Source organism: Salvelinus namaycush, unplaced genomic scaffold (genome assembly GCF_016432855.1).
Source record: "Salvelinus namaycush isolate Seneca unplaced genomic scaffold, SaNama_1.0 Scaffold657, whole genome shotgun sequence".
Classification (NCBI taxonomy): domain Eukaryota; kingdom Metazoa; phylum Chordata; class Actinopteri; order Salmoniformes; family Salmonidae; genus Salvelinus; species Salvelinus namaycush.
In genome coordinates, this window is record NW_024061372.1 from 25146 (window position 1) to 51486 (window position 26341).

Consider the following 26341-nt stretch of genomic DNA (forward strand, 5'->3'; position numbering starts at 1 on the left):
CAACAAACGCTATGAAGTCAGACTTTCTTTAAATAATGGATCGGAGGTTTATTCCATCTAGTTACTGTTATCCTAAGACAGAATTGTTGGGTAGCAAAACTTAAAGCTTTTATCATACGATATATGGTGAGGGACTAATCCAATCCAGGAGTGTACCTGAACATTGGGCCTTCTTCAGTGAAGACTGCAGGTTCAACCTGAACCCAATTGGTAGATTCCTGAATAAGGGAACATTGATCTCTGATTATCACAGATTATCAAACTGTATTTATGACATCATTCTTAAAACATCGTAGTGTGAAGGTTGTACTTTGCACTTTGAAGGGTTTCTTTGCCTTACTTGCCTTCACACTTTTTTAAACCTGCTTATTCTATACATTAATTTGCAATTTAATGAAGAATGGTTTTTGGTTAGAAAAAAAGTTGCTAAGTAAAACCATATAGGGTTCTTTGGTTGGTCCCCATAAGGGAACCCTTTTTTGTCATAGGTAGAATCCTTTGCATAGAGTGTAGTGTTGTAGGGTTCTTCATAGAACCCCCTGTAAATGGTTCTACCTAGAACCCTCTATGAACGGATCTACTAAGAACCCTTTTCATATATCATAAGGCTTTTCTTTGAGGGCCTAGAATAGTGGTAGGAAACTCCTGGTTTACAGGCCACGTTAGGCCTGCAAGTCACATTATGCTCACTTTCAAAGTGATGTGTAATTCCTATTGGAATCCAGCCAGAGTGAGGATATCCAACAATTATAATTTTTATCACTTGCAACCTGCATTCAGAATGACATCAAAGGTAGTGAAGATTGATAAATGAGACTAAATCTAAATCTAAACTTGAACAACCATCCCAGTAATGAGTGCAATAAATCCAACTACTAACAGATTGGATTAGTTTAGGAAAATGTACGTTATTAATCTTTGTGTAGCATAAGATTAATCAACCAATCAATGTACATGCAAAAACACAGATATTAAAACAAACAATTCTGAAAATCAACCTGCAATAGAGCATACTGGGAAATATGATTATGATTGGCGTGGTTTTGAATGTTATACTCTACATAGAGTAAAAATGACAACCACACTCTGGTTATTAATATCAACACTGGAGTTATTTTACACCACTATGTCAGTTACATGTAAAATGATTATGGGAATACCAGATATATATATGCACAAATATTCCCATATAGGTTTGCTCACCTATCTCTTTTAACTTTTCAGATTACTCAAACTCCTGATGTTAAAGTTTAAACACTGAGTTAAACACAAATGCTCAAGCACTATGTAAATTATAGAAATTACAATAAATATGCTTATTCAGATTCAGAAGCTTCTTGCCTTCCAAAGAATCCTTCTTGCCTTAAAAAAAACAACAAAAAAAACTTTTCTTCCAAAAACAGTTCTAAGCATGTTAAAGGTTCTAGGTAGAACCCTTTGCCTTATAAAGAGTCCTTGTCTACCAAAAAGGGTTCTTCAGATGAAAAAGGTTCTTGGTAGAACCCTATCCCTCTGCAAAGCAAGCTTTTGTAATCATTTTTTCTAAGAGGGCAGCTGCCAGCTGGGTAATTCCATGTGAAAATAGATAAAATGTACAATTTCCCCAACATATTTCTTTATTGTCATGGAAACTATGTTATATTCATGAATAAAGAGCACAGTCAACATAGTTAGTGGTAAAACGTTTCATTTGTCAAAAACCTATCTACTACTATTATACACTCTATGAATACTGTAACAAACATTAGCTCACCATCACATTGGCACATGTTGGGCAACTTCTCACAGCCCCTGGGGACAGACACGTCAATCAGAAAATCAACCACACCAAGCATTAACCTCAGTGATAATACAATGGTGTTAATTTCCTGGTACACAAAGCATTTTAAAATCAATGATATCACAAATACAATAACAATGATATTTAGTGCAAATAATGATCTCCATGAGATGAGTCACAAATGCTCCCAGAGTCACTGTCTCCCCTGTGTAGATTGGTGGGTTTGGACGTCCCGTGTCATTATATTGTGTATTAGCACATTAAAATATCAAGAACTTGAACATGAGTGAGAGAATATAGAGATACAAATTTGAAAAAGAACTGTCTTACCGTCTTTAATCAATTTGATGTCCGGTACTTCCAACATTTTACGAGGCTCCTCCTCTTTAATCCTATCTGAATGGGATGGGTAGTGGATGCCGTAGGCTACAGGACCTCTAATGGTGAAGCCAAGGTAGAAGCAGACGCCTCCGGACTTCCAAACTTTGCTTTGTTCTTCGGCAGAAACTTCAATCTCCTTGCCATCAACGCGCGCAAACACCCTGCGCTGTCTAACCACTCCATTGACTGGAAGAAGAAGGTCCTGGACACTGGGTTCTCTCCACACCTCACCACTCTCCTCTACCAATAGGTTGTCTATTTTTGATCTATGAACCAGTCTGCTCAAACCCTCACCCCGTCCCAGGAAAATAAGGGGGCGAAGGTACCTTAAGCGAAGATGCTTCTTGTATGTATTTTTGTAGGAGTCTTGCATCTCCAGAACACATTTGTTGAGGTCCATATTGAAATCCATTTTCTTATGCTCCTCGGGCCAAAACAGCAAAAGGACTAAGAAGTAAAACTCTGGGGTTTGGTTACCAAAATTAGCCAAAAGATTTCTCTCCAGAATGCTTCTTAGGATTGGCAAAGGGGTAAGCATTGGAGATGCTGTTTCCACTTCGCTTAAGATGATGTTGGCAAGGATTAAGTTTTGGGAAGCGTTATTCTCACCACCACCATCTTTCTTTTTTTCCCAATCCTTTTTTATTTCCTCCCAAAAGTGCATTTTATCATAGCCCTTGTCAAGACAGCGAAGCATTTCCTCTTTGAGCTTCTGGAGGGGTACATCTATTGCAGACTCTGAGTGTATAGGTGTGCATGTCCCCACATATTTGCAGTAGCAGTTCTTGACATCAGTCTGAAAGTAATGTGGTTCATCTTTCTCTATGCTGTGCTTGGAGTAAGTCAAGTAACTGTCAAAAAACTCACATTTCCTCTCCACCTCATCCCTGAGGCTGATGATGAGTGGCTTGTACTTGAAGAGCTTTTTCTGTCCGATTGATACGAAGGAGTCAGCGGATATTTCCATGGTAAGGACCTTTTGCCAGTTTTTATCAAGCGAGACAAGTGATTCAAAAACAATGTTGGCAACCTGTAGATAACTAAATAGTCCTCTGTTGTTAAAGATGTTTGTGACTTTGGTCATACCATCATCTTGCATGTCTGCTCCTTGCTCATTTTCAGCAGCCCTTTCCTCATCTTTGAAAGCCTCAAAGGCCTTTTCTGCCAGTTCCAAGATGTCTTGTGCAGAGATGGAAGGATCACGGACCTTGCTCTTCAAATGGTTCTTGTATACTTGCCCCAGTGTATCAGCAACAAATGAACTGTTAGGATCTCTTTCTTTTGCTATTTTTGCCCACTTCTCCGCTTTAAAATAGGCCTTTCTCTCAATGTAAAGAAAACGAGCAAGATTTTGAGGAAGAAATGGGTTTTGCTTGAATATCTCTGAAGCTAATTGTAAAACAGATACAACATTGCTTTTGGATTCTTCGCCTTCAATATCTTGAATCAACCTGGAAAACGTGTCTTTTCGCTCTTCTCCAATTTCCCTTTTCGTTAACATGTCTTGAACTAAAAATTGTTGTACCTCTTCTCTACAAAATTCAGTCAGAAAGTTCCTTGCTGTATCACTCCTGGTCACACCTGCCATAGCCAGTACCTTAACACACTGCTGTGCAATCAGTGAGTGAGCCATGCAGACATGTTTGTCTTGTCCCTGTCGAGCAGGGAATGTCACTATCAGATGAGTGAAAGGCTCCATTCGCTGCTCAAAGGAAGGACCTCCATAAATGGGATCTGGAGGACCAAGGAATGCCTGACATTGAGACTGCAGAAGGTGGGAGCCAGGGACGTAGGCATTCACCAGTGATAAGAATGCAAGAAGCTGGGAATTTTTAGATCTTCTATTTTTCCTGACATCTAAAAAGGCACACGTTTCTTTAACATAATCTCCACTGAAATTGGATTGCATTATGTTAAAGCCATGAAACTGTTTGTGTTCATTAATGTAGCTTCGACTGATCTCAATCTGTTTCTCCTCAAACTGTTGTTTCTCTGCTTCAGAAAGTTCCGTCCTGAGAATAATATGTCTTGAGTTGTTATGGTCCTCTTGTTTGATAACTGCCTTACGCACACAGTTTAAAATGATGACCACAGGCCTGTTGGTCTTAATGTTTTTCTCTGCAGTCTCTTTCATGATGGCATCCTGCAGATTCTCCAGAATACGCTCATCTTCCAGCAGTAAGAGCACAGTGTTCGGCGGGCCTTGACTGCCTGCAGTGAAAAGGTGAATCACCTGCTTGGCGATAGCGGGGATATCTGAGGTAGCACCTGTAAGAACAGCACATCTGAGCTTTTTACGCATATCCCAGAGCACCTGTTTGGCCAGAGTGGTTCCTCCACTGCCTGGCTGATGCAGCAGATTCATGGTAGAAGTCAGGTCGCCCTTACTCCGTTTCATAATATTTTCTATCAGCTCAGTGTATCCGTCTCTTTTGATAAAGGGGGTTGTTTTATCAGCTGACGTTGCCCTTTCAGCCCAGTAGAAGTTAAGCCATTGAGGTGGGGCTCCTCTGTAAAAATCTACCTCTGTCTTCTTAGCTACTGCGGAGTCTATGTCCTCTTCTTCAAATGCATTTGAGTACAAAACATCCAGAAGTGAAATGGAATCCCTGATTTCACTTCCAACAAAACTTTCACGACGACGGGCATTGGACAGGGATGACCCCTTGTTGTGTGCCATCTTTGTTGTCTCCGGTCCAAAGCTTAACCAGTGTTCTGAATATTAGTTGTACTTCATGTGGTGGTATGGACTCTGAGAAAGGAGATGTTGAAGGTCATTAATGGTTATAAACAAAAGGCTGATTACAATATATCTTTGAATTTGTTGGAGTTTCATTTATATAGCTGATAAGTTGGACATTGGTTGGATTTATCTACTGACACTGCATGGCGCTGACAAATACAGACTATGTTTTGCTTCTTGTTGCTACTCTCTCTAATAAATAGGCATCTATTGTAGCAACCCAACACCTAGCGACCTTGTGAAGAGGTTTGGATCTCTTCATGTAATGGCTAAGGTGTTGGGTTGAATGTCGTCGGACCCGGGGTCATGTCCCGGGCAGGGCTACCCCCGATCTCAGTGCATTGGTGTCAGAAGTTGGATGGCACCTGAGGCCATCGGAGGGGCATGTACACATGAGGGACGTGGTATAGGGAAGCATGGGGACACACTCTCCCAAGGAACGGGTAAGTGTTGTGAACTTAAACCAACATCTAACGATGGCTGGGTTGACAGTCATGTGACTGTCCGGAAATCCAGACATGTTTTGTGCTAAAGTTCCACTCCTTGAGCTCCGTGTCGTACATTAGCAAGAAAAAGTATGTGAACCCTTTGGAATTACCAGGATTTCTACATAAATTGGTAATAAAATTTGATCTGACATTCATCTAAGTCACAACAATAGACACACACAGTGTGTTTAAACTAATAGCACACAAACTATTTTAAGTTTTCATGTCTTTATTGAACACACCATGTAAACACTCACAGTGCAGGGTGGAAAAAGTATGTGAACCCTTGGATTTAATAACTGGTTGACCCTCCTTTGGAAGCAATAACCTCAACCAAACATTTTCTGTAGTTGCAGATCAGACTTGCACAACGGTCAGGAGGAATATTGGACCATTACTCTTTACAAAACTGTTTCAGTTCAGCAATATTCTTGTGATGTCTGGTGTGAACCTCTCTCTTGAGGTCATGTCACTGCATCTCAATCGGGTTGAGGTCGGGACTCTGACTGGGCCACTCCAGAAGGTGTATTTTTGATTTGGGTCATTGTCCTGTTGCAACACACAAATTCTGTTGACCTTCAACTGGCGGACAGATAGCCTTACATTCTCCTGCCAAAAGTCTTGATATACTTGGGAATTCATTTTTTCGTCGATGATAGCAAACTGTCCAGGCCCTGTTGCAGCAAAGCAGCTTCAAACCATGATGCTCCCTCCACCATACTTTACAGTGGGAATGAGGTTTTGATGTTGGTGTGCTGTGCCTTTTTTTCTCCACACACAGTGCTGTGTGTTCCTTCCAAACAACTCAACTTTAGTTTAATCTGTCCACAGAATATTTTGCCAGTGGCGCTGTGGAACATCCAGGTGCTCTTTTACGAACTTCAGATGTGCAGCAATGAGTTTTTTGGACAGCAGTGGCTTCTTCCGTGGTGTCCTCCCATGAACACCATTCTTGTTTAGTGTTTTACGTATCGTAGACTCGGCAACAGAGATGTTAGCATGTTCTAGAGATTTCTGTAAGTCTTTAGCTGACACTGTAGGATTCTTCCTAACCTCATTGAGCATTCTGCACTGTGCGCTTGCAGTCATCTTTGCAGGACGGCCAGTCCTAGGGAGAGTAGCAACAGTGCTGAACTCTCTCCATTTATAGACAATTGTTTTACAGTGGACTGATGAACATCAAGGCTTTTAAGAGACACTTTTGTAACCCTTTCCAGCATTATGCAAGTCAACAATTCTTGATCTTAGGTCTTCTGAGGTCTGTTTTAGTCGAGGCATGGTTCACATCAGGCAACGCTTGTGCATAGCAAACTCAAATTTTGTGAGTGTTTTGTAAAGAGCTGGGCAACTCTAACCAACATCTCCAATCTCATCTCATTGATTGGACTCCAGGTTAGCTGACGCCTGACTCCAGTTAGCTTTTGGAGAAGTCATTAGCCTTGGGGTTTCCAACCTACACTGTGAAATTTTAACTGATGTATTCAAAATAGACAAGAGGAATACACTCATTTGTGTGTTATTAGTTTTAGCACACTGTGTGTGTCTATTGCTGTGACTTAGATGAAGGTCAGATCAAATTTTACGGCCAATTTATGCAGAAATCCAGGTAATTCCAAAGGGTTCACATACTTTTTCTCGCCACTGTATGTCAAACATTTGTTAAGACAAGTAGTGGAATGTTGGCACAAACAGACTGGTCCCTTAGCTAGATCTGAGGGATGATCTGAATTAATAAAACACATAATCTTGTTTAGCAACTCTTAACCCTCTCTATGAAATGTTACACTTCATGGGTAGGGCCTTTCCAATTTGCACAAACTGGTTGTCACGTTCCTGACCTGTTTTCTGTTGTTTTGTATGTGTTTAGTTGGTCAGGACGTGAGCTGGGTGGGAATTCTATGTTGTGTCTAGTTTGTCTGTTTCTATGTCCAGCCTAATATGGTTCTCAATCAGAGGCAGATGGTAATCGTTGTCCCTGATTGAGAATCATATATAGGAGGCTTGTTTTGTGTTGGGGGTTTGTGGGTGTTTGTTTCCTGTCTCTGTGTTTGTGTTCTGCACCAGATAGGTCTGTATCGGTTTTCACGTTTGTTATTTTGTAAGTTGTTTGTAGTGTTCACTTGATCTTTTAATTAAACATGTTGAGCACTGGCTACGCTGCACTTTGGTCCTCTCCTTCACCTATGGAAGAAAGCCGTTACAGAAACACCCACCAAACCCGGACCAAGCAGCGTAGCAACGGGGAGCAGCAGCGGCCCAGTACACAGGACTACTGGACACAGGAGGAATGGTCTTGGGAGATCATGGACGGAAAAGGACCCTGGGGAAGGGTTGGAGAGAATCGCCGCTCTCGGGAGAAGAAGGAGGCAGCCACAGCCCAGGAGCGGTGGATTGAGGAGGCAGCACGTAAGAGAGGCTGGAAGCCCGAGAGGCTCACCCAAAAATTTCTTGGGAGGGGGCTAAAGGGGAGTGTGGCGAAGCCGGGTTGGATATCTGAGCCAACTCCCCGGGCTTACCGTGGAGTGAGAGGGTGTCGTGCTGGTCAGACACCGTGTTATGCGGTGGAGCGCACGGTGTCCCCAGTACGCGTGCTTAGCCCAGTGCGGGCTATTCCACCTTGCCGCACTGGTATGAAGCCGGCCCAACATATCTGGCCTCCAGTACGTCTCCTCGGGCCGGCGTACATGGCACCAGCCTTACAGGTGGTGTCCCCGGTTCGCCTGCATAGCCCAGTGCGGGCTATTCCACCTCGCCGCACTGGCAGGGCTACGGGGACCATTCAACCTGGTAAGGTTGGGGAGGCTCGGTGCTCAAGAGCGCGTGTCCTCCTTCACGGTCCGGTATATCCGGCGCCACCTTCCCGCCCCAGCCCAGTACCACCAGTGCCTACACCACGCACCAGGCTTCCAGTGCATCTCCAGAGCCCTGTTCCTCCTCCACGCACTCTCCCTATGGTGCGTGTCTCCAGCCCAGTGCCTCCAGTTCCGGCACCACGCACCAGGCCTATAGTGCGCCTCGAGAGTCCAGTGTGCCCTGTTCCTTCTCCCCGCACTCGCCCTGAGGTGCGTGCCCTCAGCCCGGTACCTCCAGTTCCGGCACCACGCATCAGGCCTATAGTGCGTCTCAGCCGGCCAGAGTCTGCCGTCTGCCCAGCGGTGCCTGAACTGCCCGTCTGCCCAGCGGCGCCTGAACTGCCCGTCTGCTCAACGCCGTCTGAACTGTCCGTCTGCCCAACGCCGTCTGAACTATCCGTCTGCCCAACGCCGTATGAGCTGGCCGTCTGCCAAGCGCCATCGGAGCCATCCGTCTCCCCAGCGCCATCTGAGCCATCCGTCTCCCCAGCGCCATCTGAGCCATCCGTCTCCCCAGCGCCATCTGAGCCATCCGTCTCCCCAGCGCCGTCTGAGCCATCCGTCTGTCCCGAGCCGTTAGAGCCGCCCGTCTGTCCCGAGCCGTCAGAGCCGTTCGTCAGTCAGGAGCCGCTAGAGCCATTCGTCAGTCAGGATCTGCCAGGGCCGCCAACCAGACAGGATCTGCCAGAGCCGCCAACCAGACAGGATCTGCCAGAGCCGCCAACCAGACAGGATCTGCCAGAGCCGCCAACCAGACAGGATCTGCCGGAGCCGCCAACCAGACAGGATCTGCCGGAGCCGTCAGCCAGCCATGAGCGTCCAGAGCCGCCAGCCAGTCATGAGCCGCCAGCCAGTCATGAGCCGCCCTAGCCAGTCATGAGCCGCCCTACAGTCATGAGCCGCCCTACAGTCATGAGCCGCCCTACAGTCATGAGCCGCCCTACAGTCATGAGCCGCCCTACAGTCATGAGCCGCCCTACAGTCATGAGCCGCCCTACAGTCATGAGCCGCCCTACAGTCAGGAGCTGCCAGTCAGTCCGGAGCTGCCAGTCAGTCCGGAGCTGCCACTCAGTCCGGAGCTGCCACTCAGTCCGGAGCTGCCACTCAGTCCGGAGCTGCCACTCAGTCCGGAGCTGCCACTCAGTCCGGAGCTGCCACTCAGTCCGGAGCTGCCATTCAGTCCGGAGCTGCCATTAGTCCGGAGCTGCCCCTCTGTCCTGAGCTACCCCTCTGTCCTGAGCTACCTCTCTGTCCTGAGCTACCTCTCTGTCCTGAGCTACCTCTCTGTCCTGAGCTACCTCTCTGTCCTGAGCTACCTCTCTGTCCTGAGCTACCTCCAAAATCATGTGGGGGCCTTGGGGAGGATTCTTAGGCTAAGGTCGTGGGCGAGGGTCGCCACTCAAAGGACGCTAAGGAGGGGGACAAAGACAGTGGTGGAGTGGTGTCCTCGTCCACCGCCGGAGCCGCCACCGCGGACAGATGCCCACCCAGACCCTCCCCTTGAGTTTTAGGGGTGCGCCCGGAGTTCGCACCTTGAGGGGGGGGGGGTTCTGTCACGTTCCTGACCTGTTTTCTGTTGTTTTGTATGTGTTTAGTTGGTCAGGACGTGAGCTGGGTGGGAATTCTATGTTGTGTGTCTAGTTTGTCTGTTTCTATGTCCAGCCTAATATGGTTCTCAATCAGAGGCAGATGGTAATCGTTGTCCCTGATTGAGAATCATATATAGGAGGCTTGTTTTGTGTTGGGGGTTTGTGGGTGTTTGTTTCCTGTCTCTGTGTTTGTGTTCTGCACCAGATAGGTCTGTATCGGTTTTCACCTTTGTTATTTTGTAAGTTGTTTGTAGTGTTCACTTGATCTTTTAATTAAACATGTTGAGCACTGGCTACGCTGCACTTTGGTCCTCTCCTTCACCTATGGAAGAAAGCCGTTACACTGGTTCAATCAATCCTGTTTAAATGTCATTTGTCAATGCATTGTGATATGGAATGTATGTGTAAAATACATTGGATTTGCAAGTCATCAACATTGTTTTGAGCATAACATTTTCACCACAGGATTATGTCATTATTGTAACCAATTTTCAACATAGGTAAACCTTGTATAAAATATGTTGACTTTGAACCTTTGAAAAAACGTCAGATCTTCAAAGTCATATCCACTATCGTAAATCCAACAAATAAATGATTAAGTTATAGACAAACTGAAATTAATTCCCGACTAAGTCAGTGGAGCAGATGGAACTATCCAAGCAGAAGATACAGTACATGTCTTTGAAATGTTGATATTTGGTTGTGTTGACAACCAAACATAATTCAGTATCACTTTTGCAATAAAGTAAATAGCCTATTAACTTGTTGACAAGTTAACAAATGATATGTTGGATTGACATTTCCATCTGAACAAAAAACTTTTTTTAAATTATCCAAGCAGTAGATACATCTCCTTCAAATGTTGATAATTGGTTACGTCAATAGTTTTTTTATTTGTTATTTTTTATAGGGGGTAGATCAGCTTTAATATTGCAGATAGATTGTAGCTTCCATCAATGTAATTGTCTGCATCATTTCCAATCCCCCATATATTTTTGGGGTAAATATAAATATTTATATATATATATATACACATACCCACATATGTATAAATATACATATATACACATACATATATATATATATACACTTTTAAAATATATTTTCCTTTATTATTTTGCACAAACCTGTCTCAACATCAACAGTGAAGAAGCGACTCCGGGATGCTGGTCATCTAGGCAGAGATGCAAAGAAAAAGCCATATCTCAGACTGGCCAATAAAAAGAAAAGATTAAGATGGGCAAAAGAACACAGACACTGGACAGAGGAACTCTGCCTAGAATTCCAGCATCCCGGTGTTGCCTCTTCACTGTTGACGTTGAGACTGGTGTTTTGCGGGTACAATTTAATGAAGCTGCCAGTTGAGGACTGCCAAGCATCGGCTGGAGTGGTGTAAAGCTCGCCGCCATTGGACTCTGGAGCAGTGGAAACGCCTTATCTGGAGTAATGAATCACGTTTCACCATCGGGCATTCCGAAGAACGAATTGGGGTTTGGCGGATGCCAGGAGAATGCTACCTGCCCGAATGCATTGTGCCAACTGTAAAGTTTGGTGGAGGGTCTAGGGCTGTTTTTCATGGTTCGGGCTAGGCCCCTTAGTTCTAGTGAAGGGAAATCTTAACACTACAGCATAGACGATTCTGTGCTTCCAGCTTTTGTGGCAACAGCTTGGGGAAGGCCCTTTCCCGTTTCAGCATGACAATGCCCCCGTGCTCAAAGCGAGGTCCATACAGAAATAGTTTGTCGTGATCAGTGTGGAAGAACTTGACTGGCCTGCACAGAGCCCTGACCTTAACCCCATTGAACACCTTTGGGATGAATTGGAATGCCGACTACAGGCCAGGCCTATTCGCCCAACATCAGTGCCCAACCTCATCAATGCTCTTGTGGCTGAATAGAAGCAGCAATTGTCCGAAATCTAGTGGAAAGCCTTCCCAGAAGAGTTGAGGCTGTTATAGCAGCAAAGGGGGATCAACTCCATATTAATGCCCACAGAGCTACAGAAGTGTTTGTCAGACCAGGAGACATCTGAAAATTGGTCTTCGAAATCGTCTGTAGTGTCCGAATAGTTTGATAATAATATGACCCCACCATCGAAAGGTGAGACTCTCATGAACACGTACGTTGGTTGTTTTGCTCTAGGATGCCCTAGAGCCTCATAAGACTCGTCTGAAAGTAGCCAGGTACCAGTTTAAAAAATGAATGGAAGTACATTGCATTCGGAAAGTATTCAGACCCCTTTTTCCACATTTTACTACATTACAGCCTTATTCTAAACTGGATTAAATAAGTAAACTTCCTCATCAATCTACACACAATAACCCATAATGACAAAGTGAAAACAGGTTAAGAAATGTTTGCAAATTGATTAAAAATAAAACGTATATAAATACTTATTTACATAAGTATTAAGACCATTTGCTATGAGACTTGAAATTGATCTCAGGTGCATCCTGTTTCCATTGATCATCCTTGAGATGGTTGTACAACTTGATTGGAGACCACCTGTGGCAAATTCAATTGATTGGACATGACTTGGAAAGGCACACACCTGTCTATATAAGGTCCCACAGTTGACAGTGCATGTCAGAGCAAAAACCAAGCCACGAAGGAATTGTCCGTAGAGCTCCGAGACAGGATTGTGTCAAGGCACAGATCTTGGGAAGGGTACCAACAATTGTCTGCAGCATTGAAGGGCCCCAAGAACACATTGGCCTCCATCATTCTTAAATGGAAGAAGTTTGGAACCACCAAGACACTTCCTAGAGCTGGCCACCCGGCCAAACTGAGCAATCGGGGGAGAAGGTCCTTGGTCAGGGAGGTGACCAAGTACCCGATGGTCACTCTGACAGGGCTCTAGAGTTCCTTTGTGGAGATGGGAGAACCTTACAGAAGGACAACTGTCTCTTCAGCACCACCATTCAGGTCTTTATGATAGTGACCAGATGGAAGCCACTTCTCAGTTAAAGGCACATGGCAGCTCGCTTGGATTTTGCCTAAAGGCACGTAAAGGACTCTCAGACCATGAGAAACATAATTATTTGGCCTGAATGCCAAGCGTCACGTACTTGATGAAAACCTGCTCCAAAGCGCTCAGGACCTCAGACTGGGGCGAAGGTTCACCTTCCAACGTGAAAATGACCTTAAGCAAACAGCCAAGACAACGCAGGAGTGGCTTTGGGACAAGTCTCTTGTCCCTGGCCCAACCAGAGCAAGGACTCAAACCCGATCGAACTTCTCTGGAGAAACTTGAAAATAGCTGTGCATCGACGCTCCCCATCCAACCTGACAGAGCTTGACAGGATCTGCAGATTAGAATGAGCTAAACTCCCCAAATACAGGTGTGCCAAGCTTGTAGCATCATACCCAAGAAGACTCAAGGCTGTAATCACTGCCAAAGGTGCTTCAACAAAGTACTGAGTAAAGAGTCTGAATACTGATGTAAATGGGATATTTCATTTATTTATTTATTTATACATCTGCAACAATTTCTGAAAACCTGTTTTTGCTTTGTTATTATGGGGTATTGTGTGTAGATTGATGAGGGGAAAAAACTATTGAATCTATTTTAGAGTAAGGCTGTAACGTTACAAAATGTGGAAAAAGTCAAGGGGTCTGAATACTTTCCAAATGCACTGTATATATGGAAGTAGTTTAGTGCCAGAAAATGGGTGACATATGGGTCACAAAATGTTTTATATAATTTCCTGATCTTTCTTATATCACGCAGACACTTCAAAACAAATGTCCTGTTTGTTTTTTGACTATCTGGTCACGCCTCCAATGGACGGGCCTCTGCACACAAGCCTACAGTAAATCATTCAGGCCAGCGCCATAGACAAAGAATACAGGGAAGAAACCACAATTTCGGCTACCTACCAATAGGCTGCTATAGCCCACATAAATATTACGCTTGTCATTCTATCGTTTTCATGGAATTTTAGTGGTAATTAGGCCTAAATACACTGAACAGAAATATAAGTATTTGTCCCATGTTTCATGAGATGAAATAAAAAATCTCAGAAAATGTTCCATACGCAGAAGAAGTGTATCGCTCTCAAATTTTGTGAACAAATTTGTTTACATCCTTGTTAGTGAGCATTTCTCCTTTGCCAAGATAATCCATCCACCTGACAGGTGTGGCATATCAAGAAGCTGATTAAACAGCATGATCATTACACGGGTGCACCTTGTGCTTGGGACACTAAAATACCACTCTAAATGTGCAGTTTTTTCATACAACACAATGCCACAGATGTCTGAAGTTTTGCGGGAGCGTGCAATTGGCATGCTGACTGCAGGAATGTCCACCAGAGCTGTTGCCAGAGAATACATTTTTATTTATCTAACATAGACTGCCTCCAACAAAATGTTTGAGAAATTGGCAGTACGTCCAACCGGCATTGTAACCAAGCCAGCCCAGGACCTCCACATCCGGCTTCTTCACCTGCAGGACCGCCTGACAACTGATGAAACTGAGGAGTATTTCTGTCTGTAATAAAGCCATTTTGTGAGGAAAAACTCATTCTGAATGTCTGGGCCTGGCTCCCCAGTGGTTGGGCCTATGCCCTCCCAGGGTCACCCATGGCTGCGCCCCTGCCCAGTCATGTGAAATCCATAGATTAGGGCCTAATTCATTTATTTCAATTGACTGACTTCTTTATTTGAACTGTAACTCAGTAAAATCGTTAAAATTGTTGCATATTGTGTTTATATTTTTGTTCAGTATAGTTTGCCATGTATGAACATGTTATTCAATGCGTTTCTATGGACTAAGGCCAAATTCAATGTTTAATCAAATAATTGTTTTATAAAAATCATATTTTTTCTTCCCTACAGGGGTCCTAAAAATCCAAATCAAATAGCAAAATGATCCATGGTATGACCATCTTAAAATAATTCCATATGTTAGCTTAGCAGAACTCCCATTAGACTTGTAGGGGTTAGTTGATACATAAATACATTGATTCTGTTAGAAGTTTGGCCCTGTCCATATATGCCAATTCCCTCGAGTGTCAAGTTAATCAATCATCTTATAATTCTGCATGTTGTCGACTAATGGCTCAATTCAATCCGTAATGCTGAAGTTCTGCGTTACAGCATTATTTGAATTTAAAGGCAATGTTCCCGTGTTCGTGGAGACTACATGCACGGCAAATGCTGCATGACTCGGCTCAACCACAAATTACCTTTACATTTCAAGTGCGCTATAGCACTGAACTTCGGCAATACAAATGTATACCAATACAAAATGGAAAATATAGGCATTGTCGTTACCTTTGTCTGTTTGAAGACGGTTCTATCTTTTCACAGCCGAATCTGGAAAGGAACGCATGATATCACAGTTACATTATCTGTAAAACTTCAGAGCATCAATTACTTTTATCTGAAATAAGGTTAATCTAAAGGTACAACCTTTGTATTGCATACATTTTCTGGTTAATACTCGTAGGGTGCTATTTTATTACCTGTCTTGGTACGTGTAATACAATGGCTGACCCTGGATGATGTGTCCTTTTTATAGTCAAATTTCAGTTGAGCCACCCACATTCAAACCGGTTCAGGTTGATGTTTTCTTCCCTATGTAGTTAGTCTCTGTGCATCACTCTGTGCCAGGTTCCCAAGGTAAACTGGATGATCTGGACAGATTAGATGCCAGTGATGATTAACATGTCATTGTTAACTTAAGTTATATTTCACTGTAAATGATACAGAGTTGGATGGTTGTAAATGGTGGTTTGTTTCTTTTTCCTGTAAACTGTGCAGCAGTATCACAGTAAATGCATGAAGGTATACATGTATTTCTAACGAAAATATGAAAGTTCCTGACTGTATAGCTTACTGGACTCCTCCACAGCCATATCAAGGGTACAAAATATGGTTCCCTGATCAATTTGTTATAATACTGTATTTTCTATGTTTTTCATAGACTTGGAAGATTATCCCCCATTGTGACATATTTAAATAAACAAACAAATTATTCTGTTGGATAAAATACACATACAGATTTTAGACCTGAGGGGTTTACAACAAAGCAGCATCAGTGGGTTAGCCATCTACTATGACTAAATATGTTTTACATATTATTTTGTGGCAGATGTACATGTTCCAGGAAATGGTGTGACAGAAAGAACACTGCAGTACGTGCCAAGTTCACATTCCCAACCCACCTCTTTTCATCTTCACATCACTTCCACATAAGTGGAAACTTATAAATCATAGTCATTATGATGTAATAGGAATGTTAAGAGCACATTTTAACATTATTGGCAAGAATTGTAGTACTCATCATTGTATTCTCTACCAGAACGTTTGTTGGCCTTCTTTGATGTCATATAGGTTGATACATTGCTATGTTTTCATTTATAAAGCCTTTTTACAAAAAGTCCCACTAGGCTACTAACGTCTTTGCTAAACTTTAGACATAGGAGTTACCACAGGGATGTCTAACTCTGGAAATTCCTTTGGTCTCTAATGAGTTAGCTAGGTAAATCAGCTATTCGTTTTCTTGAACAATATTTGTGGAACAATCTTCGAAATGTTCTTACATCTGATTGAGGATCTTATTACTGACGAATGTGTTTGTTTTTTATGACCATGTTTTTCTTTCTGCTTACATTTTGTATTTACATTTCGATGTGTGTATTTCCGCGGCCTCCCAGAAGAACTTTAAGCTCGCCAACATCGCAGACGACTTCCGCTGCAGGGGACGGGTATGTGCTGTCTGTGGGCTGTATTCATGAAGTGTCTCAGTGGAGGAGTATTGATTTAGGATAAGTTTAGCCTTTTACATGGACAGGAGGGCCCTGATCCTAGATCAGCACTCCTACTCTGAGATGCTTGATACACACGGCCCCTGGTCACATTAGCTGTGGAGCGGTAGCTAAAAGCACCAAAGAAAAGTTTATATGAATTTTAAGGCCTATCACTCTGATGACCTTAGTTTAAGGAGTATTCATCTCTACAATAGCCTGCTCTACTGATTCATAGCCTATAGGCCCCACCCAACAAACACGCTACCTCTCTTCATTTCTCTATGATGTCCAGGCAGTATCGTCAAGACCACAACTACCAGACGGCAGCCCGACAACAGCCAAGACCCCCGTGTCCGTGCCGTGTGACTACTGCTCTCCAGGGGACACTAGCGAGGCAGGGAAAGGGGAACCTGGGGCTGGAGTGGTGGTAGAGGTAGCGGTCAAGACGTGTCTGAAATGCGAGGTGTCCATGTGTCAGGTAAAGATCTGGGAGGCCCACACACGGAATAGTGCTATTCCCAAGAGCTTTTTTCAGCATCCATATTTCCAAATTCACCCATGGTAAAGCACTATGGAGCAGAAATATTCCAATATTCTTATTCCGTTATCTAAGCACTCTTTTTGCACAGCACCAGTATTCTCAACACATTCAAGTGTTGGATGTGCATAACACTTTTTTTATTTTTTAAGCTTTGTTTTTATTTTACATTTTCAATCAGCAGGTAAGTCAAGACAAACATTCACTTTTTCTTCATTTTGTCCATTTCAGGAGCACGTGAAGCCCCACCTGGAGCTGCCTGCGTTTAGGGAGCACCCCCTGACTGAACCCCTGGGGGACCTGAGGAAGAGGAAGTGTCCCGAACACGATGAGATGTACCGCTACTACTGCATGGACGACCGGGTGTGTGTCTGCAACGCCTGTACCATCGAGGGGAGCCACGCCGGACACACCATCAAGACCCTGAAGAACACTATGAAGGATCTGAAGGTAAACAGCTCTAAAGTTATAAAACCTATAAAACAGTGAATAGGTTAATCACTGTGTTTAAGTCACGGGCACAACTTTCACTGGGGACAGGGGTGACATGCCCCCACCCCACACATTCTGAAATTGCATTTTTGTCCTAGGCAAATGTGTGCTTTAGGACCATGTGGACGCCTCTGAGCGTGTTGGAGTGTTTATCTGACTGGATACCCCCACTTCTAAAACCAAAATTGCACCCCTGGTTTAGGTTACATATCGTTATGGAAGAGTGGTAGAGTTAAGAGGTCTCTGTTTGTTGGTCTACTGGTCAGGAGGGGGATGTACAGGACTAAATGAAGCACTCTAAAAATGAAAGACCCTCACTTAGAACACACTCGCACACAAGAAGTATGTACTCCCTATCACTTTCGATCAAACAAAAGGTACACACACAAAGAACACACCTCTATACTCTAGACGAGGCCATTCCACAGAATGGCAATTGATGAGTCTAGAACACAGGTGAATGTCATTGTCACTGCTGTTGTCTGACATGGTTGAGCGAATGAGAGACAATGAGTGAGTCCCAAATGTCACCCTATAACCTAAATAGTGGGAAGAGAGAGATCCCATAGGGCTCTGGTCAAAAGTAATGCACTATAATGGGAATAGGGTGCCATTCGGGACTGAGACAAAACATGATGTGATCTCACTGTTTGAATGAATTGTTCAAGCTGCTTCCTGAAGTGACTGAACCAATGTGAAAAAGGGAGACATTTCCAGTTGAGTTCAACATTTACCCTCACTATAGTCTTGTTGTCATAGTGAATGTAATCTCTCTTCCCTCCCTCAAACCCACTCTCTCCCTCTGTTTCTCTCCCTCTGTTTTGCTCCCATTCTCCCAAACTCCCACTCTCCCTCTCTGTTCTCAGGGCTCTCTGGAGAACCAGCTACAGAAGGTGGACAGGAAGCTGAACAAAGCAGAGAAAAATCTCCAGGAGCAGAAGGAACAAGAACGACTGAACAAGGTGATATTGCTGATCTAGGATGAGGGCAGCCGGTGATTGTCACACAAATAACTGCCGGTCTCACGGTAATTGACCGTTAATTAACATAAACACATTTCCCATCTCTTGGCTTCCACGCATAGCCTATAAGCCAATGATGCAGAACTTTGGAACATCTACATAAAAAGTTAATATAGCCTACACCATCACAATAAATCCATTATTTATTTTAGTCTAAAGAAAAATGATATGAAGAAAATGAAGTCTATTTCAGAAGAACAGAAGAGCATAATCTGAGTTGTCTTTATGTTAGGCCGTGATCTGGCTATGCCATATGGCTGTGGGCTACACTAGTTCATTTAGCAGACAAGATTTGTTTAGAATTCCGTGGCATTATTTTATAGTGTGAAAAATACAGTTGAACATAGCTGAATAAAATATGAGTGCGCACATGGGGCTATTCTGTGTTGAGCGGTTAACAAAGAAACCGTTCCTCCTAAATGCTTCATTTAGAATTATTTATGCAACTTTAGTTGTTCTACAAACATTGGGCTATATGTTTTGATTTTTAATACATTCTAAGTCGCACCAAAGGCATGAGCTCTGCTTTGTTTATTGCTCAGGCTGTACACACTTAATCAGTCTCTCATTCACAATTTAACAAGCACTTGATAATGCCCCGAATTTCCCGGCCGCATCCTCTTTGTGTGGCCGTAATGCCCCCCCCAAAAATGTATACTAATGATTTAGTATATGATTTACATATACTAAATCATATAAGTGTGAAATTAGTTTTGATTTAGAATGGACCATTATCATGCACCTGTCTCGAAACAGGGGCAGCGGGAAAAAATACATGTCATCTATGCTCTTAAATAGCGAATGGAGGACGCTTTTCACGTGGTTCATTTTCAGGCAGTTCAGGCAGTTGGCAAGTTTAGTAGGCTACTAATGACCATCAGCAACAACAGAGTTTGGAGAAGCCTAATTACAGTGACTAAACTGTCACATGGAATTTGACTGCCGTCATGACTTGTGACCACCCGTGTGGCGGTAATATGCTCACCGTAACAGCCCTATCTAGGATCAGTTTTGCATTTAAGATTGTAATGAACATGATTATGGACAGGTGTTCGCACCTGATCCTTGATCAGCACTCCTTTCCATAATGTAAGATGTCATGTATTTGTATTGTTTACAGAGCTGTATATATTTTTTAATTTGTTGTATTAAAAAATATATATATTTCATCTAGATCTGAAGATGAGTCAACTTTTGATCACTGATTAGTTAGTTTTTGGTTAAACACACACCTACCTCTTAACCCTCTCCCTCTCTCTGTGCAGAGGTTCCTGGAGGACTCAGACCAGCGGGTCACAGCCTTGGGGGAGGTGTTACAGGTCCACCTGGAGGGCTTCCTCACCTCCCTCAGGGACTGTTCCTGCTCCCACGGGGTCGAGTGTGGCCCCAGCATCCAGCGGAACATAGCCAAGGCGGTCCAGGACCAGTCCCGTCTGCAGGATGTCCACAGTGGCATCCAGACCCTCGCCCAGGAGAACGACCCCTTCCGCTTCCTGGAGGTCAGTGTGCGGATTAATTGATATACATGGACAAATGGATGTGCCTTTAACATTCTTTTTAAAACCGTCCTGCTGTTCCTAAGTAGCTTTATTGTTTTATTTTCATTAACTAAATGTTATTATTTTTTTGATGGGGAATGGAAAAGATGCAGAAAATTACATTGATGGAAGCCACAATCCCTGCAATAGTAAACGCTGATCTACCCCCCCCCCCCAAAAAAAATAAAAAGAATGAATGATGTTATTCTTTGCTTCTCTGATTTGCTGTTTAGGCGTACAAGTCATCAAGCAAAAAGTAAGTGGGTTGTGTGTGTGTGTGTGTGTCTCCAACTGTCTATGGGTGTTGCGCCATTTGCAGTGTGTTTGTGCGTGTGTGTGTGTGAGCTTTGTCTATGGGTGATATTTAATTTGTAATGCGTGTGTCTCTCTCCAACTGTCTATGGGTGATGTGCCATTGCTAATGCGAGTGTGTTTGTGTGTGTTTGTCCCAGTTTCTGCAGGCAGTTGAAGAAGCCTCTGTTCCACCCAGAATGCGCTTGCGTGGACTCAGACGGCCTGGCCGAGTCCATGGAGGCTAAACAGGAAGACTTCCTCACTGAAGTACACTCTCACGTCTCTCACCTCATCAACGAGCTCTGTAAGTAACAGACTGGTGTGTGTGAGAAAGGGTAGAGGGAACTAGAGTGTGTTGAATAATTTGAATAGATTTTGAATTTGTGGGCACAGGCACACAGAAATGATAATGTATCATGTTCACATATGTATGTACAGTTGAAGTTGGAAGTTTACATGCACTTAGGTTGGAGTCATTAAAACTAGTTTCTTCAACCACTCAACAAATTTCTAGTATAAACACTCAGGAAGGAGATGCGTTCTGTCTCCTAGAGATGAATGTACTTTGGTGCGAAAAGTGCAAATCAATCCCAGAACAACAGCAAAGGACTTTGTGAAGATGCTGGAGGAAACAGGTACAAAAGTATCTATATCCACAGTAAAACGAGTCCTATATCGACATAACATGAAAGGCCGCTCAGCAAGGAAGAAGCCACTGCTCCAAAACAGACATAAAAAAGACAGACTACGGTTTGCAACTGCACATGGGGACAAAGATCGTACTTTTTGGAGAAATGTCCTCTGGTCTGATGAAACAAAAATAGAACTGTTTGGCCATAATGACCATCATTATTTTTGGAGGAAAAAGGGGGAGGCTTGCAAGCTGAAGAACACCATCCCAAACGAGAAGCACGGGGGTGGCAGCATCATGTTGTGGGGGTGCTTTGCTGCAGGAGGGACTGGTCCACTTCACAAAATAGATGGCATCATGAGGCAGGAAAATTATGTGGATATATTGAAGCCACATCAAGACATCAGTCAGGAAGTTGAAGCTTGGTCGCAAATGGGTCTTCCAAATGGACAATGACCCCAAGCATACTTCCAAAGTTGTGGCAAAATGGCTTAAGGACAACAAAGTCAAGGTATTGGAGTGGCCATCACAAAGCCCTGACCTCAATCCTATAGAAAGTGTGGGCAGAACTGAAAAAGTGTGTGGGAGCAAGGAGGCCTACAAACCTGACTCAGTTACACCAGCTCTGTCAGGAGGAATGGGCCAAAATTCACCCAACTTATTGTGGGAAGCTTGTGGAAGGCTACAAGAAACGTTTGACGCAAGTTAAACATTTGAAAGGCAATGCTACCAAATACTAATTGAGTGTATGTAAACTTCTGACCCACTGGGAATGTGATGAAAGAAAGAAACGCTGAAATAAATCACTCTACTATTATTCTGACATTTTACATTCTTAAACCTGTCTAGGACTGGGGTGCCGCTAGCGGCACCCCCCCCCCCCCCCCCACTGAAAAGCCAGGGCGCGAAATTCAAAAAATATATATTTTTTAAAATATTTAACTTTCACACATTAACAAGTCCAATACAGCTAATGAAAGATACAGATCGTGTGAATCCAGCCAACATGTCCGATTTTTAAAATGTTTTACAGGGAAGACACAATATGTAAATCTATTAGGTAAACACCTTAGCAAAAGAGACCATTTTTTCTTTGTCCACCAACACCACTAGCTATCACCAATTCGGCTAAACTAAGATATTGATAGCCACTAACCAAGAAAAAACCTCCTCAGATGACAGTCTGATAACATATTTATGGTATAGGATAGGTTTTGTTAGAAAAATGTGAATATTTCAGGTAGATATCATAGTTTACAATTGCACCCACCGTCACAAATCGACTAGAATAAATAGATAGAGCAACGTGTCTTACCTAATTACTAATCATAAAACATTTCGTAAAAATACACAGCATACACTAATCGAAAGAGACAGATCCTGTGAATACAGACAATATTTCAGATTTTCTAAGTGTCTTACAGCGAAAACACAATAAATCGTTATATTAGCATACCACATATGCAAACGTTACCCCAGCATTGATTCTAGCCAAAGAGCGCGATAACGTCAACATCGCCAAAAGATATTAATTTTTTCACTAACCTTCTCAGAATTCTTCAGATGACACTCCTGTAACATCATATTACAACATACATATACAGTTTGTTCGAAAATGTGGATATTTAGCCACCAAAATCGTGGTTATACAATGAGAAAAGTAGCCGAGCTGGTCAGAAAATGCCGTGCTCCATATTAGACAGTGATCTAGTCGTATACATAAATACTCATAAACGTGACTAAAAAATATAGGGTGGACAGCGATTGATAGACAATTTAATTCTTAATACAATCGCGGAATTACATTTTTTAAATTATCCTTACTTTTCAATACAGTTTGCGCCAAGCGAAGCTACGTCAAAAAAGATGGCGTCCTAAGCCACTAACATTTTTCGACAGAAACACGATTTATCATAATAAATTGTTCCTACTTTGAGCTGTTCTTCCATCAGTATCTTGGGCAAAGGATCCTTTCTTGGGTGTAATCGTCTTTTGGTGGAAAGCTGTCCTCTTGCCATGTGGAAATGCCAACTGCGTTCGGCATGAACTGGAAGCGTGCCCAGAGATTCACAGCAGTCTCAGAAATAAATGTCCCAAAATCGCACTAAACGGATATAAATTGCTATAAAACGCTTTAAATTAACTACCTTATGATGTTTTTAACTCCTATAACGAGTAGAAACATGACCAGAGTAATATTACTCCCTACACTAATGCTTGGAACAAGTGCGGGTCGGTGGCCGCCACGCGCATGACGCAGCAAGAAAAGAGTTCTTAGCTACAGGGTTTTTTTATTTATAGTGCCTGTGATTGCGCAATCGACCCCATTCAAATCGTCATCACGTAAAGGCATCCAGGGGAAGACGTAAGCAGTGTCCGTATACTCATAAGAATAACATTGGACTTAAAACTGACTCCAGAACAGGGGCCAACATTTCTGAAATCTGACTCCATGTCAGGGAAATTGCTGTAGAATGACTTCTGTTCCACTTAGAGACAAAATTTCAACTCCTATAGAAACTATAGACTGTTTTCTATCCAATAATAATAATAATATGCATATTGCACGATCAAGAATTTTGTAGGAAGCCGTTTCAAAAATTACACGATTTCCATAAATAGTGACAACAGCACCCCCTATCCCCATCAGGTTAAAATAAAGTGGTGATCCTAACTGACCTAAGACAGGGGATTTTTACTTGGATTAAATGTCAGGAATTGTGAAAAACTGAGTTTAAATGTATTTGGCTAAGGTATATGTAAACTTCCGACTTCAATTGTATGTTTGGTTGGGTTTTACAAAAGCCCTTTGGGTTTCCAGGTTCACATGTACATTTATTTTTACCTTTTTTTTTTCTATCTGAACTGTTTGTCTTTTAGTTGTCTTTTTTTGTGTGTTCAACAAATAAACCAACCTAAAGAATGTACTTGAAACCACAAACACTTTTCTCCTCAGACTTGATTGCATGCATGATAGAACAGCAGAATATGTACTGCAACATGTCTTCAACTACGCTGTCGGACGCTCCTCTGTTTCATCAACAAAACCAATAACAAGAGGCTCTGAGGCGAACAGTGGCACAGTTTCACCAAATGTGGATTCTACCTTTAACAGTTTTGTCTTCTACCAGGTCCCGTAGTCCGGGAAGAGGAGGACAGCGGAGGAGAGGAGGAGGAGGAGGAGGATGATGATGACGACAGCAGTGATGGAGATGAGCAAGAAGAAGCTGAGGAGGAGATGAGGAGTGAGGAAGAGGAGGCTGTACACGACCAGAGTGAGTCAGCAGACGAACTTTACAGTCCCGAAGGGCAGGAAGACGAGGAGGAAGAAGAAGAGGAGGAAGAAGAGGAGATTCATTCAGACTGATGAAATTACTTCCATTTAAGTCTGATTTTCAGTCAAAAAGTCATGCATTGATGTCAGTGGGAGAATGTGTGAAAAGGCTACTTTGGATTTTTCCATAAATTACCAAAAGAACAATTTTGGGAAACCTTTTAAATATTATACATCAATCTTTAGAAGATGAGCTGTTTGAGTGCATATGGCACCCTATTTCTTATATAGTGCACTACTTTCGACCAGGGCCCTATATAGGCAATAGGGTGTCATTTGGAACGTAGACAATTTTTTGTTGTTGTTCAAGATTATACTGTAATAACTAAACACTTGAAACTGGGCTTCTCATTCTAACCTCATACGTTTTTTGTTGTTGACTAAAGCACTTTATGTGCCCAACCTCTCTTTTGTAGACCTGGGTTCAAATAGTATTTGATTTATTATTATTATTATTTTCAAATACTTTTCTGCGTTTGCTTTGTAATGTAATATAGTTTTGGATCTATTCTATTGCTTCCATTAAGCCAGGCAAGCTTGATCAAGCACTGCTAGAAGTATTTGTAATAATTTCACCTAGTATTTGAACCCAGGTGCGGGCTGTATTATACATCCAGGGAAAGCCACATCTTAAGTATTTATTTTGATTCTCAGGAAGATGTATTATAAGGTGTTTATTATTTGATGGCACTTTGATAAATACTATTGAAAGGTATTGCACTGACCACTTGCAGAAATGTATGTCTTCATAAACTACAATGGGCTACCTGACTAATTATACACCATTAGTGCATTTAGTTAGCATGGTCCCAGATCTGTTTGTGCTGTCTTGCCAGCTCCAATATGAATGACCATCATAGTTGGCAAGACAGCAGAAATGGATCTGGGTCCAGGCTAGCATTTAGGTGTTCATGTGTAACCAGACAAATGTGAGTACATATCCTGACTTAATTCTGTTTGATGTGAATTTTATACCAATGAAAGTTAGATGATAGAAGACTTGTGGATGAGTGTGTGAAGCGTGGGTGTGTTTTTCAAAAGCTGTTTGAAATTTATGTAAAAGTTGGTGAGCTATATGTTTATCAGTCTATCGTTTAATAATTAATTGTTCTTATGGTATTATGTTTCATCAGTTGCATACCTGGGTTGTATTCATTAGGCACCAAATGGGGGGGGGAACAGACTGAAACAGAGAGAGATCTACCAGCACTGGTTCAATAAGTAGCCCTTGTTGTCCTTTTCCGTTTGGAAACGGTGTGCACTAATGAACACAACCCATGTCTCATGACTTGTAGTTCTGAGAAATATTTGAAGGCCTACTTCTAGTGGTTGTAGCAATAGATAACTTGTTACTTTAGACATGTTTTGTATCGTTATCAATTTGCACAGTTCTGCAAAGAACATAGTGATAAATAGCTTTTTTGTCCTGCAAGGGATTTAAAAAAAATGTGATCTGAAAAATCTATAATATTTTGGGGGATTTTCATACTGGTGATTTTGAATGTGGTAAAATTGTCATTCTATCCAGCCAATAAACTCAGCATGAATGTTATTATAATAGCACATTGCATTCATATAACATTTCATTGGCTTCTTTCAGACCCCACATTCTTTTACATTATTAATTATTTTTCTCCTTTCACTTTTATGAATTCTTGAAACTATAATTCCAAGAAATGTCTATGTCAGCCTGGCCTCAAAGATGTAACATAGTAAATGCAAATCTGTGACACAAAGGTTAAATTAAAAAATAATACCCATTAAACCTAGCGGTTAAACAGGGAAACAGTTTTTCCACCGTTCTTTTTTCCCATAAAGGATTTTAGAAACACAATACGGGCTGTATTTCATGTAGGCTTACCTTGGTGTAACGTTTTGATAACAATGTCAATCTTTCGCCGACAA

General features: G+C 42.4%; 1 protein-coding gene across 1 annotated transcript; it reads left to right on the top strand.

The window, feature by feature from the left end:
- Positions 1-5320: 5320 nt before the first annotated feature.
- On the top strand, positions 5321-24469 carry LOC120042335 (E3 ubiquitin/ISG15 ligase TRIM25-like). Its single transcript, XM_038987144.1, has 11 exons — positions 5321-5347; positions 11975-12015; positions 16392-16545; positions 16880-17065; positions 17357-17575; positions 18484-18579; positions 19905-20138; positions 20411-20433; positions 20630-20775; positions 24234-24401; positions 24435-24469. The coding sequence occupies exons 1-11, from the start codon at positions 5321-5323 to the stop codon at positions 24467-24469; spliced, it is 1329 nt and encodes a 442-aa protein (XP_038843072.1).
- The last annotated feature ends 1872 nt before the right edge of the window (positions 24470-26341 follow it).

Coding starts and splice junctions, on each gene's coding strand:
- LOC120042335 (XM_038987144.1), top strand. CDS start 5,321: ATGGGGACACACTCTCCCAAGGAACGG. Junction 16,546..16,879: donor ACTTCCGCTGCAGGGGACGG/GTATGTGCTGTC, acceptor TATGATGTCCAG/GCAGTATCGTCAAGACCACA. Junction 17,576..18,483: donor ACACTATGAAGGATCTGAAG/GTAAACAGCTCT, acceptor CTCTGTTCTCAG/GGCTCTCTGGAGAACCAGCT.